This window comes from Salmo trutta, chromosome 12 (genome assembly GCF_901001165.1).
Source record: "Salmo trutta chromosome 12, fSalTru1.1, whole genome shotgun sequence".
Classification (NCBI taxonomy): Eukaryota; Metazoa; Chordata; class Actinopteri; order Salmoniformes; family Salmonidae; genus Salmo; species Salmo trutta.
The window spans coordinates 82,259,564-82,282,492 of NC_042968.1; the positions used below are offsets into that span (position 1 = coordinate 82,259,564).

General features: G+C 45.0%; 1 protein-coding gene across 6 annotated transcripts in view; it reads right to left on the bottom strand.

The window, feature by feature from the left end:
* ppp3ca (protein phosphatase 3, catalytic subunit, alpha isozyme) overlaps positions 1 to 22,929 on the bottom strand; it is a 53,380-nt gene that overhangs the window by 26,550 nt on the left and 3,901 nt on the right. For all 6 annotated transcript variants that reach the window (XM_029769992.1, XM_029769996.1, XM_029769994.1 and 3 more), the window contains exon 2: positions 4,607 to 4,807. In XM_029769992.1, the coding sequence (XP_029625852.1) occupies positions 4,607 to 4,807 (201 nt within the window). The remainder of the gene's footprint in view (positions 1 to 4,606; positions 4,808 to 22,929) is intronic.

A 22,929-nucleotide genomic window follows, 5' to 3' on the forward strand; every position in this document is an offset into this window, starting at 1 on the left:
ATACTGATGTAACATGGTGAACTGGGAGTTCCTGTGTGCTAAAATACCTTACTCCAGTCCTCCTCTCCCTCCTCTCCCTCCTCTCCCTCCATCTCTAATACCTTACTCCAGTCCTCCTCTCCCTCCTCTCCCTCCATCTCTAATACCTTACTCCAGTCCTCCTCTCCCTCCTCTCCCTCCATCTATAATACCTTACTCCAGTCCTCCTCTCCCTCCTCTCCCTCCATCTCTAATACCTTACTCCAGTCCTCCTCTCCCTCCATCTATAATACCTTACTCCAGTCCTCCTCTCCCTCCATCTCTAATACCTTACTCCAGTCCTCCTCTCCCTCCTCTCCCTCCATCTCTAATACCTTACTCCAGACCTCCTCTCCCTCCATCTGTAATACCTTACTCCAGTCCTCCTCTCCCTCCATCTCTAATACCTTACTCCAGACCTCCTCTCCCTCCATCTATAATACCTTACTCCAGTCCTCCTCTCCCCCATCTATAATACCTTACTCCAGTCCTCCTCTCCCTCCATCTCTAATACCTTAGTCCAGACCTCCTCTCCCTCCATCTCTAATACCTTACTCCAGTCCTCCTCTCCCTCCATCTCTAATACCTTACTCCAGTCCTCCTCTCCCTCCATCTCTAATACCTTACTCCAGACCTCCTCTCCCCCATCTATAATACCTTACTCCAGTCCTCCTCTCCCTCCATCTCTAATACCTTACTCCAGCCCTCCTCTCCCTCCATCTCTAATACCTTACTCCAGACCTCCTCTCCCTCCATCTCTAATACCTTACTCCAGACCTCCTCTCCCTCCTCTCCCTCCATCTCTAATACCTTACTCCAGACCTCCTCTCCCTCCATCTCTAATACCTTTCTCCAGCCCTCCTCTCCCTCCATCTATAATACCTTACTCCAGTCCTCCTCTCCCTCCTCTCCCTCCATCTCTAATACCTTACTCCAGTCCTCCTCTCCCTCCATCTCTAATACCTTACTCCAGACCTCCTCTCCCTCCATCTCTAATACCTTACTCCAGTCCTCCTCTCCCTCCATCTCTAATACCTTACTCCAGACCTCCTCTCCCTCCATCTCTAATACCTTACTCCAGTCCTCCTCTCCCCCATCTATAATACCTTACTCCAGTCCTCCTCTCCCTCCTCTCCCTCCATCTCTAATACCTTACTCCAGTCCTCCTCTCCCTCCATCTCTAATACCTTACTCCAGACCTCCTCTCCCTCCATCTCTAATACCTTACTCCAGTCCTCCTCTCCCCCATCTATAATACCTTACTCCAGTCCTCCTCTCCCTCCTCTCCCTCCATCTCTAATACCTTACTCCAGTCCTCCTCCCCCTCCTCTCCCTCCATCTCTAATACCTTACTCCAGTCCTCCTCTCCCTCCATCTCTAATACCTTACTCCAGTCCTCCTCTCCCTCCTCTCCCTCCATCTCTAATACCTTACTCCAGTCCTCCTCTCCCTCCATCTCTAATACCTTACTCCAGTCCTCCTCTCCCTCCATCTCTAATACCTTACTCCAGTCCTCCTCTCCCTCCTCTCCCTCCATCTCTAATACCTTACTCCAGACCTCCTCTCCCTCCATCTCTAATACCTTACTCCAGTCCTCCTCTCCCTCCATCTCTAATACCTTACTCCAGTCCTCCTCTCCCTCCATCTCTAATACCTTACTCCAGTCCTCCTCTCCCTCCATCTCTAATACCTTACTCTAGCCCTCCTCTCCCTCCATCTCTAATACCTTACTCCAGACCTCCTCTCCCCCATCTATAATACCTTACTCCAGCCCTCCTCTCCCCCATCTATAATACCTTACTCCAGTCCTCCTCTCCCTCCATCTCTAATACCTTACTCCAGTCCTCCTCTCCCTCCTCTCCCTCCATCTCTAATACCTTACTCCAGTCCTCCTCTCCCTCCATCTCTAATACCTTACTCCAGTCCTCCTCTCCCCCCTCTCCTCCATCTGTACTGACTTACTCCAGTCCTCCTGTCCTCCATCTTTAATATTTTACTCCAGCCGTCCCCTCCCTCCATCTCTATTGTCTTACTCCAGCCCTTCTGTCCTCCATATTTAATATTTTACTCCAGCCGTCCCCTCCCTCCATCTCTATTGTCTTACTCAAGCCTTCCTGTCCTCCATCTTTAATATTTTACTCCAGCCATCCTCTCCCTCCATCTCTATTGTCTTACTCTAGCCCTCCATCTTTAATATTTTACTCCAGCCATCCTCTCCCTCCATCTCTATTGTCTTACTCCAGCCCTCCATCTTTAATATTTTACTCCAGCCATCCTCTCCCTCCATCTCTATTTTCTTACTCCTGTCCTCCATCTTTAATATTTTACTCCAGCCATCCTCTCCCTCCATCTCTATTGTCTTACTCCAGCCCTCCATCTTTAATATTTTACTCCAGCCGTTCTCTCCTCCATTTCTAATACCTTATTCCAGCCATCCTGTCCCTGCATGGCCTCAGTATGGGAAGATTTTCAGACTTGGGGGAGGGAAGAAAAGGCTGATGTGCACAGAACTGAACCACCACTACCACCCTCTCCCTGTTATTCCCTCTACCATGATCTCTCTATCTTTTTCTCTCTACTAACATTCTGTTTTTCACTCGTCCACATTTCCCCCGTACCCACTATTTCTCTGTTTCCTTCTATGTCATTCCCTTCTCTGTCACTCTCTAACACCATTCTTCAATGTCTTCATTTCTGGAGGCAGTATTATGTAAGTTTGTCTGCATCTAGCATCCAATGACTACTGGGCTTAATGACAGAGGAACGACTAAATCCGATAACAACGAGGATGTGTATGTGATCCAGCATCAAGAGATGCACGAGTCAGTGTGCTTTTGCTGCGCTGTTGTGTGTTTTCAGGTTTATGTGTGTGCATGCGTGTTTTTACAGTAAGCGCCTTTGTGTGAGGGTTGTTTGTGTGCACGTGTTGTGAGTTAGTCTGACCCCTTTGTTCATAATGGCTTGCTCAGATTAGTCAAAACTAGGATGAATTAAACCTTGAAAACATTTATTATTAATGTCAAGACTGTATCAAATATGCAAGAAGCTATGTGCATGCTTAGTAGCTGTCATAGTAAATAGGTCTACCTCCTATCTGATTGGACGTAATGGCAAATATAATTACTCATGCTACTGTTTCCCAGTACCATCAGAAAGCAGTGTAGCTATACCATATGTCTATCTACAACAAACATGCATGCACCCACACGTAAACTCTCTCCCTCTCTCGCAATTGCATCTAAATGGCTTCTCACATTTAAAATATTCAAAAGGAGCATAAGATTTTCGAAAGGGTATATCAGTCCATTGGACCACCTGGGTGGTGCTACAGCAGGCAGGCAGGCAGGCAGGCAGGCAGGCAGGCAGGCAGGCAGGCAGGCAGGCAGGCAGGCAGGCAGCCAGGCAGGCAGGCAGGCAGGCAGGCAGCTGTGGCTGGGATGTGATCATGCTCTGTGGTGTGTATGAGTCAGGACTGAGGGGTTGTTCAACACTACTATCACTGTGGGCTAGATGGCTGTCAGCCCAGGGACAAAAGTGGCCACTGTGCTCCTGGTAGAGTCAGTGTACAGGCAGACTGAACTAGGGGAATCCAGAGGGGTATTGTGTGACCTTGTCACAATAGTAAAAAAGTCAAATGGTGCTAGAGTAAACAAACAAGCAAATATAATTCCCACGGCCTTTTTAAACCTAAAATACACTAAAAGTATAAAATGTCCTGCATTCCAGGATTACAGTGCGATCAAATTAAGATCATACATCTGTAGTCATATATATTGAGGTGAGTTATCCCAACATGATGGTGAGGTCATATGCAGGTGAGGTGACTATCTTACACTACGGCTCATAGGATAAACTGCTGCATTGATTGGTTGAACAAGCCTCAATGTACTGTGTTCCTCATCACGTACTGTAGTGCCTGTCCATCCATGTCTGTCTGAGAGGCAGAACAACACTCAACATTCATCTGATTCTTGAAAAGACAAAGAGAGATGCAGAGCTTTTGATGTGCTGGTGTGCTTAAGAAATGTATTATTGTTACATGACCATAATGCAGATGATACTGAAAGTGACAGCTACCTGCTATGGGATGCTGTATATACAGTCCTGCTTTGATGTCTGTACTCTTCATCTTCATTTTAACTCCTGTCAGGTGCTTTGGAGTTTATTTTTGTAACTCAGGTATTGAATTCACTCCCAGTCTCTCTTGTCTTCCTACTAGTATTTGCTTACAGTCATACACCTTCATACACAGACATATATTTATACACCAAACAAAAGTACATTCTCCCAGAGTTTACTCCAGAGCTCAGACTCTCAGACTAACCTGCTCATAAAAGAGTCCCTCAATCTGAAGCACTTTAAGCACACTGACCCACTTTCACAGTTACCAAGGCATAATACTCTATCTCACTCGCCACTGGACAAAATAACCAGCATAAATCATACCCATTCTGACACTTGTATCTTCCACATTTTGATGCTACTTCCACCCTTCCTTTTCTCTGTTGGACCATTACGTGAATGCTGGGAATGTCAGTCAAAGTGTGTTTCACCAGAGTGTAAGTTAAAGGTGATCCCTCCTCCTAACCTGTGACTGGTGCTTCTATGTCCAGTATGGTTTTCTCCTGGCGCAGGATGGCGGCGCCCTCGTTGACGATGCGTTGTGCCACAGCCTCCTCCACGCGGCCCTCCTTGGTGAGGTGGGCTTTGAGCAGGTCCACCCTGGGCTTCCCTTCACAGTCAAACACCTCCTTCAGTGTGAGGCGATGACTCAGGGGGAAGGGCACGGCTGTGGAGAGAACAGAGACAACACAACTCAATGGGACAGAGAACACAGTGAAACTACGGAAAGCCATTCATTTTCAACGGAAGAGAAGTGAAGTGGGTGATGTGAGCATGGGTGACGGAGTGTGAACAGGGCGGGACCTAAGTTGGGGAAAGCTGAACTTTATACAAATACTAGGCGATTGTGCCATGATTGACCAATCGAAGCTCACTACAGCTTCCAGCCCCTACTGGATAGGCTGTTGATACCTAGCACTACTTAGCATGCTGTCGGCTTGCTAGCAACCAAATTCTGGGCAGAGCTAGTGTGGCGAGGAAAAATACAAATGCTAGTTAAGAGCTGCGGCGTGTCGCTGTTCAACAGCCATGGTGCTGAACCGGTTTACCAGTCCCTTGTTTAAGTCTGTTCAGATCGTATTGCTGTCTGCGGTGCTGAAGGTTTGTGCGGCGCTATAAGGACACAAACAAGGCCTATATAGACTCTATCCTCCAATACTGTAGATGAAACTGCTCAACCCGCTTTTCAATTACGGTGTTTGTATGCATAAAGCTAACCCTGCCCTTAGAGACACCTAAAAGTGTCTTATAAATTGCAGAGGGTGAAAAGTTCTTTCTCAGATTGCATGACTGTAAACAGAGTGCGTGAGGTCTACCGTCAGTCCTCACAAAATGTGGTCTACTTTAATTATGGATGCTTCCAGAGTCTATTATCATTTATTCATCGCTGTAAATTGACAATGTGACGTGTGGAATAAAAATGGACTCTTTTTATGCGAGACTCAACAATCCATATTCTGAAATATGTATGAGCAGTTTAATAATGTCTGATCAGCAGAGAGTAAAAAGTCCTTAATTTACCACCACTATCCAAATGAGTAGTTACTGTATATATTTCTAAACCCTAATATGAGGGAAATGATTGTATTGTATCCAAACATGGGATGCAGTGTCTTCTGATGCAAAGCTAATAATACTGTAATACCACAGGAAACGATACTTGAATTTGAAGAAATCACTTCACTGGGTTGTTAATGAAGTCTCAGTCCACAAATAAGGCAGTGGCTAGCTACCAGGGATCCTCTGAAAACATCACATCAAACCCAAATTCATTGCTTTGGGAGCAACAAAGGTAATGTTCTGCACTGAAGCTGATCTGTGTGTGTCAGTGGTCGAAGACACTGGTTGGCTTTTGTGTGCTGCATAATATAAAATCATAAAGTAGCCACGCTTGCTGATGCAGCAGCCTTTCTCATTGCTTGACCTGAGGCCTTACTATGAACTACGAACTCAGGTTTGAATTCCAATCAATCATATACAATTATGTTTCATTCAGATTGGATACTAAAATAAATCTGACACCATTGTGCTCTTAAGTACAGTGCATTCATAAAGTATTCAGACCCCTTCACTTTTTCCACATTTTGTTACATAACAGCCTTATTATAAAATGGATTAAATAAAAAAACATCCTCAGCAATCTTCACAAAGTACCCCATAATGACAAAGCGAAAACAGTTTTTTAGAAATGTTTGCAAATTTAAGAAAACAGAAATACATTATTTACATAGGTATTCAGACCCTTTGCTATGAGACTCAAAATTGAGCTCAGGTGCATCCTGTTTCCATTGGTCATCCTTGAGATGTTTCTACAACTTGATTGTGTCACAGATCCCCTCGGTACTGATGCTCATTCTGTTCACCAGTTCCGGAGGTCTACGTCACCGGCTTTCTAGGCTTCACTGAACGGGAATCATTATCATCAACTCCGAACTGTCTTGTCTGATTACACACACCTGGTTCCCATTTCCCCTGATTAGGATGTTATACTGTATATGTGCCCTCTGTTCCCTCTGTCATTGTGCCCATGTCCGTTGGTATGCTGATATGCTGATATGCTGCGTGCTATATATATTGTGTATTACAGGTATCGTCCTGTGTCGTTCAATGAGGTTTACCCTCGCTCTTTTGTTTGGGTAAAGCCCCGTGTTTTTGTATACGTGTTTTGTTTTGTTTTGGGTGTATTAAACCCTCTCTAGGGTATGTGGGACGAAATCGTCCCACCTACTCAACAGCCAGTGGAATCTCGTGGCACGTTATTCAAATACCTTAGAAATGCTATTACTTCAATTTCTCAAACATATGACTATTTTACACCATTTTAAAGACAAGACTCTCGTTAATCTAACCACACTGTCCGATTTCAAAAAGGCTTTACAACGAAAGCAAAACATTAGATTGTCAGCAGAGTACCCAGCCAGAAATAATCAGACACCCATTTTTCAAGCTAGCATATAATGTCACATAAACCCAAACCACAGCTAAATGCAGCACTAACCTTTGATGATCTTCATCAGATGACACTCATAGGACATTATGTTATACAATACATGCATGTTTTGTTCAATCAAGTTCATATTTATATCAAAAACCAGCTTTTTACATTAGCATGTGACGTTCAGAACTAGCATACCCACCGCAAACTTCCGGTGAATTTACTAAATTACTCACAATAAACGTTCACAAAAAACATAGCAATTATTTTAAGAATTATAGATACAGAACTCCTTTATGCAATCGCTATGTCCGATTTTAAAATAGCTTTTCGGCAAATGCACATTTTGCAATATTCTGAGTAGATAGCCCAGCCATCACGGGCTAGCTAATTTGACACCCACCAAGTTTGGCCCTCACCAAACTCCGATTTACTATTAGAAAAATGTGATTACCTTTGCTGTTCTTCGTCAGAATGCACTCCCAGGACTTCTACTTCAATAACAAATGTTGGTTTGGTTCAAAATAATCCATAGTTATGTTCAAATATCCTCTGTTTTGTTCGTGCGTTCAAGACACTATCCGAAGGGTGACGAAGGGTGACGCGCCCGACGCGTTTCGTGACAAAAAATGTCTAAATATTCCATTACCGTACTTCGAAGCATGTCAACCGCTGTTTAAAATACATTTTTATGCGATTTTTCTCGTAAAAAAGCGATAATATTCCGACCGGGAAACCCTGTTTTCGTTCAAAGATGAGAAAATAAAAACATGGTGTCGCCTCGTGCATGCGCCTCAGTCTCATTGTTCTCTGATCGACCACTATCCAAATGCGCTACTGTTTTTCAGCCAGGGGCTCCAAAGGCATCATTCAGCGTTTTGCCACCTTCTGAGAGCCTATGGGAGCCGTAGGAAGTGTCACGTTACAGCAGAGATCCTCAGTTTTCAATAAAGAGAGTGTAGAAGCCCAAGAAATGGTCAGAGAGGGCACTTCCTGTAAGGAATCTTCTCAGGTTTTTGCCTGCCATATGAGTTCTGTTATACTCACAGACACCATTCAAACAGTTCTAGAAACTTTAGGGTGTTTTCTATCCAAATCAAACAATTATATGCATATTCTAGTTTCTGGGCAGTAGTAATAACCAGATTAAATCGGGTACGTGTTTTATCCGGCCGTGCAAATACTGCCCCCTACCCTAAAGAGGTTAAAAACCCTTATTGTGTATTCCTGCGCCTGTCTCCAAATCCTTTATACCAGCCTGACAGATTGGAGTCCACCTGTGATAAATTCAATTGATTGGACATGATTTGGAAAGGCACACACCTGTCTATGTAAGGTCCCACAGTTGACAGTGCATGACAGAGCAAAAACAAAGATATGAGGTCGAAGGAATTGTCCGTAGAGCTCAAAGACAGGATTGTGTCGAGGCACAGTTTTGGGTAAGGGTACCAAAACATTTCTGTAGCATTGATGGACCCTAAGAGCACAGTTGCCTTCATCATTCTTAAATGCAAGAAATTTGGATCCACCAAGGCTCTTCCTATCGATGGGCGCCTGACCAAACTGAGCAGTTGGGGGAGAAGGGCCTTGGTCAGGAAGGTGACCAAGAACCCGATGGTCACTCTGATAGAGCTCCAGAGTTCCTCTGCGGAGATAGGAGAACCTTCCAGAAGGAAAACCATCTCTGCAGCACTCCACCAATTAGGCATTTATGGTAGAGTGCCCAAAGGCACTTAAAGGACTCTCAAAAAATGAGAAACAAGATTCTCTGGTCTGATGAAGCCAAGCGTCACGTCTGGAGGAAACCTGGCACCATCCCTATGGTGAAGAATGGTGGTGGCAGCATCATGCTATGGGAAAGTTTTTCAGTGGCAGGGACTGGGAGACTAGTCAGGTGTGAGGGAAAGATGAACGGCGCAAAGTACAGAGAGATCCTTGATGAAAACCTGCTCCAGAGCTCTCAGGACCTCAGACTGGGGCGAAGGTTCACCTTCCAACAGGGCAACGACCCTAAGCACACAGCCAAGACATCGCAGGAGTGGCTTCGGGACAAGTCTCTGAATGTTCTTGAGTGACCCAGCCAGAGCCCGGACTTGAACCCAATCTAACATCTCTGGAGAGACCTGAAAATAGCTGTGCAGCGACAATCCCCATCCAACCTGACAGAGAGGATCTGCAGAGAAGAATGGGGAAAACTCCCCAAATACAGGTGTGCCAAGATTGTAGCGTCATACCCAAGAAGACTCAAGGCTGTAATCACTGCCAAAGGTGCTTCAACAAAGTACTGAGTAAAGGGTCTGAAAAGTTATGTAAATGTTTAATTTCAGTTTTTTTTCTTTTCTAAAAACAGTTCTTTGCTTTGTCATTAGGGGGTATTGTGTGTAGATTGATGAGGGATAGAAATAATTTATCAGTTTTAGAATAAGGCTGTAACGTAGCAAAATGTGGCAAAAGTCAAGGGGTCTGAATCCTTTCCGAAGGCACTGTATCTACCTCAATTACCTCGTACCCATGCTCTTCAGCTCGGTACTGGTACCCCCTGTGTGTGTGTGTGTGTGTGTGTGTGTGTGTGTGTGTGTGTGTGTGTGTGTGTGTGTGTGTGTGTGTGTGTGTGTGTGTGTGTGTGTGTATGTATATATATATATATATATATATATATATACACTGTATGTCTCAGAGACCAGATAGAATAAACAGCAGCAAACATCAGGCAGGTCCTTTCTGACCTACAGCACAATGTACCTGTGAACTCCCAGTTATATAGAGCTGAGGGCCTTCATCAGTATTGGGGAATCTACTTTGAAAATATAGTGACAATAAAATAACAATATTGAGGCTATATACAGGAGATACCGGTACAGAGTCAATGTATGGGGTACAGGTTAGTTGAGGTAATTTATTCATATAGGTAGGGGTAAAGTGACTATGCATAGATAATAAACAGCGAGTAGCAGCCGTGTAAAGACAAGGGGGGGGGGGGGTTCAATGCAAATAGTCCGGGTGGCCATTTGATTAATTATTCAGCAGTCTTATGGCTTGGGTGTAGAAGCTGTTAAAGAGCCTTTTGGACCTAGACTTGGTGCTCTGGTACCGCTTGATGTTTGGTAGCAGAGAGAACAGTCTATGACTTGGGTGACTGGAGTCTTTGACAATTTTTTGGGCCTTCCTCTGACACCGTCTAGTATATAGGTCCTGGATGGCAGGAAGCTTGGCCACAGTGATGTACTGGACTGCACGCACTACCCTCTGTAGTGCCTCACGGTCAGATGCCGAGCAGTTGCTCTCGATGGTGCAGCTGTAGAACTTTTTGAGGATCTGGGGACCCATGCCAAATCTTTTCAGTCTCCTGAGGGGGTAAAGGCATTGTCGACCTTCAGAGGGTGAATCGGCAAGACAAAAGACTTGAGCGCCTCTGAATGGGGTATGGTAGAAGGTGCCAGGTGCACCGGTTGTGGTCAAGAACTGCAAAGCAGTTCCCGTATGTCCCGTGTGTATCAAGAAAGGTCCACCACCCAAAGGACATCCAGAAAACTTGACACAACTGTGGGAAGCATTAAAGTCAACATGGGCCAGCATCCCTGTGGAACGCATTTTGTAAGGGTGTTAAACTGGCGGCAGAGAAGTCAGACGCAGGAGAGAAATAACTGTGTTTCCAACGGCGCGGTTAATTTACAAAAAAAAAAACACCGGAAAACATAATAAAAGAAATCAATGGGTAACATAACCCGACGGACACTAGTATAGACATACACATACACTTACAATAAACAATCTCTGACAAGGACATGAGGGGAAACAGAGTGTTAAATACACAACATGTAATTGATGGGATTGGAACCAGGTGTGAAGGAAGACCAGACAAAACCAATGGAAAATGAAAAATGGATCAGTGATGGCTAGAAGGTCGGTAACGTCGACCGCCGAACACCGCCCAAACAAGGAGAGGGACCGACTTCGGCGGAAGTTGTGACAGCTTTTGAATCCTTGTAGAGTCCATGAGTCTGTTCTGAGGGCAAAGGGGGGGGGTGGAACTCAATATTAGGAAGCTGTTCTAAATGTTTTGTACACTCAGTATACAGTGCATATACAAAAGAATGTGGGCACCCCTTCAAATTTGTGGATTCAGCTATTTAAGCCACACCCGTTGCTGACGGGTGTATACAATTGAGCACACAGCCATGCAATCTCCATAGAGAAATATTGGCAATAGAATGGCCTTACTGAAGAGCTCAGTGACTTTCAACGTGGCACCGTCATAGGATGTCACCTTTCCAACAAGTAAGTTCGTCAAATTTCTGTCCTGCTAGAGCTGCCCCGGTTAATTGTACGTGCTGTTATTTTGAAGTGGAAACATCTAGGAGCTACAACGGCTCAGCCGCAAAGTGGTAGCCCACACAAGCTCACAGAATGGGACCGCCGAGTGCTGAAGCACGTAGTGAGTAAAAATCGTCTGTCCTCGGTTGCAACTCTCACTACCGAGTTCCAAACTGCCTCTGGAAGCAACGTCAGCACCAGAACTGTTCGTCAGGAGTTTCATGAAATGGGTTTCCATGGCCGAGCAGCCGCACACAAGCCTAAGATCAGCATGCGCAATGCCAAGCATTGGCTAGAGTGGTGTAAAGCTCGCCGCCATTGGACTCTTGAGCAGTGGAATATTCTGTGGAGTGATGAATCACGCTTCACCATCTGGCAGTCTAATGGACGAATCACGGTTTGGCGGAAGCCAGGAGAACGCTACCTGCCCGAATGCATAGTGCCAACTTTAAAGTTTGGTTAAAGAGGAATAATGGTCTGGAACTGTTTTTCATGGTTCGGGCTATGCCCCTTAGTTCCAGTGAAGGGAAATCTTAACGCTACAGCATGCAATGACATTCTAATCGATTCTGCTGAGATCAGTGTGGAAGAACTTGAATGGCCTGCACAGAGCCCTGTCCTCAACCCCATCAAACACCTTTGGGATGAATTGAAAAACAGACGTTAACATCTAGTGGAATTAGGCGAGTCAGGCCTAATTGTCCAACATCAGTGCCCGACCTCATTCATGACTTGGAAGCAAGTCCTCGCAGCAATGTTCCAACATCTAGTGGAAAGCCTTCCTAGAAGAGTGGAAGCTGTTACAGCAGCAAATACAGGACCTACTCCATATTAATTCCCATGATTTTGGAATGAAATGTTCGACAAACAGGTGTCCACATACTTTTGGTCTTGTAGTGTATATATAGCAATGTGGCCAAGTTTTTCGGCTAGTGATTTGTGTTGCTCTGTGCATGTGGCTAAGGGGAGTTGCTGAGCTGAGCACTTGGGGAATGGAATGGAACAGAGAGAGGAGAGAGATCTGTGACTTGAGGCTCAACGTGATCAACATGCTGCTAAATAATGGATGTTTGACTAGAGGGGGAAAAAGAGAAATCTCATGTTGCTGCTGCTGGGATAATGAGCCTGGCCTGGCATGGAATTTTGGGGAAAAGACATCCCAGTCAACAGTGTGTGTGTGTGTGTGTGTGTGTGTGTGTGTGTGTGTGTGTGTGTGTGTGTGTGTGTGTGTGTGTGTGAGAAAGTAGGTTTGTTCGTGTGTGTGCCTACAGGACCTTCAGAAACTATTCATACCCCTTGACTTATTCCACATTGTTGTGATACAGCCTGTTTTTTTCTCACCCATCTACACACAATACCCCATAATGACTATGTGAAAACATGTTTTTAGAAACAGCACAGCATTCACTACTGTAAGTCGCTCTGGATAAGAGCGTCTGCTAAATGACTAAAATGTAAAATGTAAATGAATTGAAAATTAAATACAAAAATAACTAATTTACATAAGTATTCACATTCCTGAGTCAATGCATGTTAGAATCACCTTTGGCAGTGATTACAGCTGTGAGTATTTCTGGGTAAGTCTCTAAGAACTTTGCACACCTGGATTGTACAATATTTTACCATTATTATTTTTACAATTCTTCAAGCTCTGTCAAGTTGGTTGTTGATCATTGCTAGACAACCATTTTCAAGTCTTGCCATAGATTTTCAATTAAATTTAAGTCAAAACTGTAACTCGGCCACTCAGAAACATTCACTGTATTCTTAGTAAGCAACTCCAGTGTATATTTGGCCTTGTGTTTTAGGTTATTGTTCGGCTGGAAGGTAAATTCATCTCCCAGTGTCTGGTGGAAAGAAGACTGAACCAGGTTTTCCTCCAGGATTTTACCTGTGCTTAACTCCATTATGTTTATTTTTTATCCTGAAAAACTCCCCAGTCTTTAACGATTACAAGCGTACCCATAACATGATGCAGCCACCACTAGGCTTGAAAATATGGAGAGTGGTACTCAGTAATGTGGTTTATTGGACTTTTCCCAAACAGAACACTTTTTATTCAGGACAAAAAGCTAATTGCTTTGCCACATCTTTTGCAGTTTTACTTTAGTGCCTTGTTGCAAACAGGATGCATGTTATTCTTAATTCTTTCCATTCTGTCAATTAGGTTAATATTATGGAGTAAATACCACACATCCTCAGTTCTGCTATCACAGCCATTACCCTCTGTAACTGTTTAAGGTCCCCTTGGCCTCATGGTGAAATCCCAAAGCGGTTTCCTTCCTCTCCGGCAAGTGTATTAGGAAGGACGCTTGTATCTTGGTAGTGACTGGGTGTATAGACACACCATCCAAAGCGTAATTAATAACTTCACCATGCTCAAAGTGATATTCAATGTCCTATTTTTTTTTACCCATCTACCAATAGGTGTCCTTATTTGTGAGGCATTGGAAAACCTCCCTGGTCTTTGTGGTTGAATCTGTGTTTGAAATTCACTGCTTGACTGAGGGATCTTACAGATAATTGTATGTGTGAGGTACAGAGATGAGGTGTTCATTCAAAAATCATGTTAAACCCTATTATTGCACAAAGAAATCAATTTTAAATTCAGGCTTTAACACAACAAAATGTGGAAAAAGTCAATAGGTGTGAAAACTTTCTAAAGGCACTGTACCTGTCACGCACTGATCTGTTTCACCTGTTCCTGTTATTGTCTCCACCCCCTCCAGGTGTCGCTTATTTTCCCCAGTGTATTTATCCCTGTGTTTCCTGTCTCTCTGTGCCAGTTCGTCTTGTATGTTTAGTCAAGTCAACCAGCGTGTTTTTCCCGTACTCCTTTTGCTATTCTCCTTTTTCTAGTCCTCCGGTTTTGACCCTTGCCTGTTTCTGGACTCTCTACCCGCCTGCCTGACCATTTGCCTGCCTTGACCACGAGCTCGTCTGCCACTCTGTACCTCCTGGACTCTGATCTGGTTTTGACCTTTTGCCTGTCCCCGACCATTCTCTTGCCTACCCCTTTGGATTAATAAACATTGTAAGACTCCAACCATCTCCCTCCTGTGTCTGCATCTGGGTCTCGCCTTGTGCCTTAATACTGTATGTGTTTTGGGCTTCTGTATTTGCCTGAACAGTAAATGTTAATGTGATTGTTTCTGAGCTTACATAGACTGTAGGTGTATTGTGTTTCCACATATAGGCATATCAACAAGTTTGTGCAACTACTTGGAGCGAATAAATGTGCCTGTGTCAGGACACGCTGTACATTCTAGTGAATTTGGAGGCTCCAAAGTGTTCCCCCTCAACGTTATGAAGCAGATCGTGTTCTCATCGTTAGCAGAAACGGGACGAGGCAGATCTCTTTGAGCAAGAGAACGTGTCACAATCTCAGTGGACTGTCTGATGTGTCTGTGACTCAGTCTGACCAACAGACGTCACTGAACAGCCATTCTAATGGACCTAAAGAGCCAGAATGATAGAACTGTAATAGTAGAGACCAAATAAAGAGACTGGAGATACTGATACTGCATGTCCTGTATAATTGTTGACGTGTGTTTGAGTATGTGAGTGTGCATCATTGACTTAGTGTATGTATTAACTCAATAGACCGTACTGTCCTTCTGATACTCTCCAACTCTAAAAGATACTGGAGGTTAATTAGAGACGGGGAGAAACAGAGGGCAAGAGGGAGAGAGATGAGAGCGTAGAACGGAGAGCAAGAGATAAAGACACCTTTGAAGAAACCGAGAGAAATAGGGAGGATTTAGATGGAGAGAAATGGAAAGGGAAAAGGGGATACCTAGTCAGTTGTACAACGGAATGCATTCAACTGAAATGTGTCTTCCGCATTTAACCCAACTCCTCTGAATCACATGGAAGGCAGTAATGAGGAAGAGAACACAAGGCCTGGTGAAAACACACTAGTACATTGAGAGTTAGAGAGAGAACGAGAGAAAGGCAGAAGCAGAAAGAAAGACAGACAGACAGACAGACAGACAGACAGACAGACAGACAGACAGACAGAGAGACAGAGGACAGAAAGAGAAAGAGAGAGGGGTGAGATGTGAGACAGCTCACTTCGACTGGGAGCCCAGGCTGAGCTGAGCTGTGGTGCATGTTGCCGGGCAACAGCAGCTGACTATTGGAGGAGAGCCAGTGCTGTATACTGTGATTTGCATGGGAGGCTCACATAGATGCAGATCTATATAGTCCTTATTTTTCTCCTTATCTGAAGCACACATTACCCCCAAAAATGCTCTAGGCCACTGGTTTTCAACTGGTTTTGCATTGGGACACAAATTGAACTAGGTTGTCTCAGTTGCGATCCAATATTCGCTTTGCTATTTTTGTTGTTGCCTATATGCAATCTGGAAAACTATTTTTAATACTACATTGATGGTAAATATACCAATTATATGACAAGGGAACAGTCCCACCTTTTTCATTGTAGTAATTCCATTTTGCCCATATTCTTGATGAAGAATGTTAAGCTCACTGGTTTGAGACCACAAAATCAACCAAATACGGTAAATAGCACTGCTAATAACTCTATATTGGAAATACTGTGATTGAACTATTTTTGTTCTGAGGTTAAATTATAAAAAATATAGGTTCATTATAATTTCTACACACCTACCTGGTTTTAGTCATTTAAGTTCAGACTGGAGTATTTTTCATAAAAAATAATAAATAATCATATTTGACCAAGAAGGAGAGTGATGGAGTGTTGCATCAGATGACCTGGCCTCTACAATCACCCGACCTCAACCCAACAGAGATGGTTTGGGATGAATTGGACCGCAGTGAAGGAAAAGCAGCCAACAAGTGCTCAGCATATGTGGAACCTCCTTCAAGACTGTTGGAAAAGTATTCCAGGTGAAGCTGGTTGAGAGAATGCCAACAGAGTGCAAAGCTGTCATTTGGTTAACACTTTTTTGGTTACTACATGATTCCATATGTGGTATTTCATAGTTTTGTCTTCACTATTATTCTCAAATGTAGAAAATAGTAAAAATAAAGAAAAACCCTGGAATGACTAGGTGTCCAAACTTTTGACTGGTACTGTATATAATAAAATATTTTACTCAGACACTCGCGACTCATTCAAAACCTCCTGCGACCCAAATTTGGGTTGCGACCCACCAGTTGAGAGTCGCTGCTCTTGGCAGAAAGGGCAGCGACATTACAATAAATTGAAAAAGGATTTCAACAACACTGGAGACCAACAAAACAAATATAGCTTTTGACCCATTCTGTTATTCCGACGTCTTATCATCATTGTGTAGCCTACGCTAATTAACGTTACCACCAGATAGACTTCTAAGAAACAACCTTCAGTAATTCATGGTAATATATGCATTTTCCTTTGCTACAGCAGAAAGATGTTCCTTGTACCTAAATCCTCCACATACTACAACACACCAGAATACACCACTAGCTACTTTTCTCTCTACCTCTCTATAGCTGTCATGAAACATTACCAGGCTGGATGCTGCAGACTGACAGAGAGATATCTAGCAGAGACAGAGAGGACTGTAGGTTGAACACTTCCTGGTTTCAACTATAACTTATAGAACACATGGCATCAGTGACACTGGAGTACATTAATACTCTCCATCCAGCCCTGGCATCCAGTCAAATATGTTTACATGTACAGAACACTACGCCCCCTCTAGATGCACCTGTCTGTCTGTCTGTCTGTCTGTCTGTCTGTCTGTCTGTCTGTCTGTCTGTCTGTCTGTCTGTCTGTCTGTCTGTCTGTCTGTCTGTCTGTCTGTCTGTCTGTCTGTCTGTCAGGTATGTCTGTCTGGTCTAGGCCTCCGTCTGTCTGTCAGGTATGTCTGTCTGGTCTGGTCTGGTCTGTCTGTCAGGTCTGTCAGGTCTGTCAGGTGTGTCAGGTCTGTCTTTCTGTCTCTCAGGTCTTTCTGTCGGTGTGTCTGACAGGTCTCTGGCCCAGTGTTAGCTAGCTGCACCTCTACCTTGTCTCAGTCCTGCCTCTACCACACCTGCTGACCCCCTCTGTCTGAGCCTGTAACATCTTCACTACCACCCAATAATGTAGCAGGGAGGGATGTTGGTCCAGGACTACAGCTCTTGTGGTTTATGTCATCCTAACTTTGTAATGTGCATAATAACTAGGAGTAGAATTCAAAACCTCAATGCACTCTGCACACAATTGAGGGAATATACCATATGTCTACTATTCCAAGTTGCTGAATCACACTACTTGGCTACAGATGCCCTAAGCCATATGCAGTGCTGCCAGCATTTATTTTACTGAACAGACAAACATTGGAGATATAAATAAATTGGCAAACAATGTTGCATATTCATTTGGGTGACAAGATGTTTTGCTGTGGTTCCGTCTCCAGAGTACTGTGAGTACTGCACTGTGAATCACTCTGACCTTTAACTATCCAGACAATACCAATTTTGATGTCCCATCTATTTTGTTCAGTCTGTTAGTATTGTCATGATGAACTGGTTCCTTCATTTCATTTGGATAGTGTAGCTGTTGGGCTAACTGAAGGGTTTGTTATCATAGCACTCAACAGGCTGAGATGCACATGTTTGAAATGGCTAAATGTGTGTGTTCACCGATTGGACCTACACGGACCCCATTTCTTTCCTGTGCAAAGCACCAAATGTGCAGGGCCCCTAAAGTGAGTGCATCCTTCCTGCCTGCTTGCACAGTCTGCCTGGCCGAATGGCAGCTTGCAGCCTTCAGATCAGCCCATGCATGAAACCCCAATATGCTAGAGACTGGGAGAAGAAGGAGCCAATGAGGAAGCAGGGATCTGAACAGAGAAGCCAGGGCAGGCACTAGGCAGTGTGTGTTGACCAGTCTACATTACTGATGATGGCCAACAACCATAACAGGTCACATGCACATGGCTCTTCAATTATGCATAGAGCATTCATTTGAATATTCACAAAATTACAGAACAGAACTCATTATTCGGTGGGGGGGGTAGTATGAGGGTAGGGGCTGAGGTTGTTTGTAGGGTGGGGGGGAAGGCAGTATAAGGGTAGGGGTTTAGACTGTGGGGGGGAAGGTAGTATGAGGGTAGGGGATAAGGCTGTGGGGGGGAGGTAGTATGAGGGTAGAGTCTGAGGCTGTGTGTAGGGTGGGGGGGAAGGTAGTATGAGGGTAGGGGTTTAGACTGTGGGGGGGAAGGTAGTATGAGGGTAGGGGGTTAGGCTGTGTGTAGGGTGGGGGGAAGGTAGTATGAAGGTAGGGGGTAAGGCTATGTGTAGGGTGGGGGGAAGGTAGTATGAGGGTATGGGATTAGGCTGTGGGGGGAGGAAGGTAGTATGAGGGTAGGGGGTAGGCTGTGTGTAGGGTGGGGGGAAGGTAGTATGAGGGTAGGGGTTTAGGCTGTGGGGGGGAGGAAGGTAGTATGAGGGTAGGGGGTAGGCTGTGTGTAGGGTGGGGGGAAGGCAGTATAAGGGTAGGGGTTTAGACTGTGGGGGGAGGAAGGTAGTATGAGGGTAGGGGGTTAGGCTGTGTGTAGGGTGGGGGGAAGGTAGTATGAGGGTAGGGGGTTAGGCTGTGTGTAGGGTGGGGGGAAGGTAGTATGAGGGTAGGGGGTTAGGCTGTGTGTAGAGTGGGGGGAGGGTAGTATGAGGGTAGGGAGTAGGCTGTGTGTAGGGTGGGGGGAGGGTAGTATGACGGTAGGGGGTAAGGCTGTGTGTAGGGTGGGGGGCAGGTAGTATGAGGGTAGGGGATTAGGCTGTGGGGGGAGGAAGGTAGTATGAGGGTAGGGGGTTAGGCTGTGTGTAGGGTGGGGGGGAAGGCAGTATAAGGGTAGGGGTTTAGACTGTGGGGGGAGGAAGGTAGTATGAGGGTAGGGGGTTAGGCTGTGTGTAGGGTGGGGGGGAAGGTAGTATGAGGGTAGGGGGTTAGGCTGTGTGTAGGGTGGGGGGAAGGTAGTGTGAGGGTAGGGTTTAGGCTGTGTGTAGGGTGGGGGGAAGGTAGTATGAGGGTAGGGAATTTGGCTGTGTGGGGAGGAAGGTAGTATGAGGGTAGGGGGTTAGGCTGTGTGTAGGGTGGGGGGAAGGTAGTATGAGGGTAGGGGATTAGGCTGTGGGGGGAGGAAGGTAGTATGAGGGTAGGGGGTTAGGCTGTGTGTAGGGTGGGGGGAAGGTAGTATGAGGGTAGGGGATTAGACTGTGGGGGGAGGAAGGTAGTATGAGGGTAGGGGATTAGGCTGTGTGTAGGGTGAGGGGCAGGTAGTATGAGGGTAGGGGGTTAGGCTGTGTGTAGGGTGGGGGGAAGGTAGTATGAGGGTAGGGGGTTGGCTGTGTGTAGGGTGGGGGGAAGGTAGTATGAGGGTAGGGGATTAGGCTGTGGGGGGAGGAAGGTAGTATGAGGGTAGGGGCTGAGGTTGTGTGTGGGATGAGGGGAGGAAAGTCACTTCAGGGTAGAGGGTGAGGCTGTGTGTAGGGTGGGGGGAAGGTAGTATGAGGGTAGAGGGTGAGGCTGTGTGTGTGGGGGGTAGTATGAGGGTTGCTTTCTCTTCAATGCATCTCTTATTTTCCTTTTCTCTGTCTCCATTTCCTTTAGCTCCTTCCTTCTCCCTCCTTTCCTATATCCTCCTTCCTTCCTTCTCCCTCCTAACCTATATCCTCCTTCCTTCTCCCTCCTTTCCTGTATCCTCCTTCCTTCTCCCTCCTTTCCTGTATCCTCCTTCCTTCTCTCTCCTTTCATATATCCTCCTTCCTTCTCTCTCCTTTCCTATATCCCCCTTCCTTCTCCCTACTTTCCTATATCCTCCTTCCTTCTCCCTCCTTTCTTATATCCTCCTTTCCTATATCCTCTTTCCTTCTCCCTCCTTTCCTATATCCATGCTCTTCCAATCGTTTCTCTTTTCTTCCCTTCTGTCTCTATCCCTCCCTTCAGTTCCTCTGCCTCTCCATCTCTCCGTCTCCCTTCTCTACACCCTCTCATCACTAGACCTCAGGGAAGTTTCATTATGTAAGTGGCCTGTGTGCAGTAAAACACTGCTGAAAAACCAATGCTTAAATAATTCACCCACACTGCTAAATAAAGCCTGTACATATCATGCATGCAGATACCTTGCGCCTAGCTCGCCCCCTCTCTTCCTCTGAAGGCTATCACACCATCAAGATCCACAACGTCTACTCACACACATCTTAGGGAGGTGGGCTCTACGCTCTCTGGCCAATGAGACAGAGTGGTGAAGGTGCAACGGCGCCTCTTCAACCTCAGGAGGCTAAAGAAATTTGGCTTAACACCTAAAACCCTCACAAACTTTTACAGATGCACAATCGAGAGTATCCTGTCGGGCTGTATCATAGCCTGGTATGGCAACTGCACCGCCCACAACCGCAAAGCTCTCCAGAGGGTGGTGCGGTCTGCCCAATGCAAACTTCCCACCCTCCTGGACACCTACAGCACCCGGTGCCATAGGAAGGCGAAAAAGATCAGAGGACATCCACCACCCGAGCCACTGCCTGTATTCTATACTATACTACACCACTGACTGTTAAACAGTCATCTCCAGCACATAAGAGGCTGCTGCCTATAGACCTAGATTAGGAATCACTGGCCACTTTAAGGAAATGAAACACAAGCCACTTTAATCATTTCTCCGTATCTTGCATTACTCATCTCATATGTATAAACTGTACTCTATACTATTCTACAATGTCTTAGTAACTTTAATTGTTTGTAAATATTGCATCACCCATCTCATATGTATATACTGTATTCTATACTATGCCACTGTATCTTAGTCCAATGCCGCTCTGACATATATGTATATATATTCTTAATCCATTCCTTAATTAGATGTATGTGTATTTTGGGTTATGTTCTGAAACTGCACTGTCTGAGCTAGAAGCACAAGCATTTCGCTACACCCGCAATAACATCTGTTAAACACGTGTATGTGACCAATAAATTTGATTTTGATTTGATTTTGACATCTCAGGGGGATGGGCTTTACGCTCTCTGGCCAATGAGCCATCTCGGGGGGGGGTGGGCTTTATGCTCTCTGGCGCAATTGGCCATCTCAGGGGGTGGACTCTACGCTGTCTGGCCAATGAGCCACTGTGTAACATATTTTCTAAAAACAAACACACAATAAAAACAGACCTTCACACCACCGATCCCAAACATATCCACACACCCTTTAATATAGTTACACACAATGAGAATAGGACCCGTCAACAAACACATCAACACTTCTACAGCAAAACATAAACAAAGAGTCAACATAGAGACCTATCCACTACTTTCACAACCAGTGAGAACACAACTACACAACGAGGATGCATTTCACAGTGAAGGTCAGAAATCTAATTGTGGGTGTCGAGAAATGGATCAGAAACGGCTGAATGTTTACTGTAAATATGGAGGTACAAAGGATGGTCACCATTCCAGAATTATCTCTCTCCAGCATTATCTTTGGGAGACAAAAACAGAGCTATATTTTATATTCATATTTCGGAAGAGAGATTCGCTGTGTGCTGACTGACTGACTCTCTAAATCCACCAGTGCCTTTACTGATTGGTCAGCCCTTTCCATGATTGTCTCGGTTTTGTTCTGAAAAGAAATCTGGTATTGTGAGGTTCCCCTCTGTCAGACAAAAGCCATTTGATCCACAGGATCCACAGTGATTCACCAAGCCCCACCAGACCTAACACGGATAATGTCCTAGAATCACTCTAAGAGAAAGTAGGCCTCTTGGAGCCTGTTCACATTCCCCAGAGAGGCCCAGATATGGGACCAGGCCAAGTGGCTGACACTGTCTCCTCCAATAAACAGTCCCTTGCCTGCATGGTCACAACAACCCTACTCCTAGACATCACTAACATCAGCATTCCTCTACCAAGACTCCAAATCACATGATCCCACCTTCCAACACAGAGTAGGTACAGTGGTCCAGCTTTGTGCCAGAGAGGAACAGCCCCTAGGATAGCTTTATCAAAGAACCCTCTTCCCCCTCCGTTCCATTTCCTGTGTGGGAGATATCACAGTGCTGAAGAGTGAGGTCAAGACACACTACAATTCTGAGACCATACTTGTCTTGGAATTGTACACTCTTAGAAAAAAAGGTGCTATCTATAACCTAAAAGGGTTCTTCGACTGTCCCCATAGGAGAACCCTTTGGAGAACCTTTTTTGGTTCAAGGTAGAACCCTTTTGGGTTCCAGGTAGAACCCTTTCCACAGAGGGTTCTAGCTGGAACCAAAAGGGGTTCTACCTGGACCCAAAAAGGGTTATCCTATGGGGTCAACCGAAGAGCCCTTTTGGAAACCTTTTTTCTAAGAGTGTAGCAAGTTGACATATGACAGAATCTATCGCTGAGTAGGGGAGGAAAATCATGTGATGACATCTGTAAAGCGTGAAAAGGTTAACATCTTACCACCTCATTCTGTAAGAGAACATACAAGTAAGTGTGACATTGCAAAAATAAGCGCTGAGTAACATCAAACAGGAAAACAAACACTTACAAACAGATGAGTCATTTACAGGGCAGTATGTGTAGCTATGTGCTGAGCTGTGCTGCAGTAAA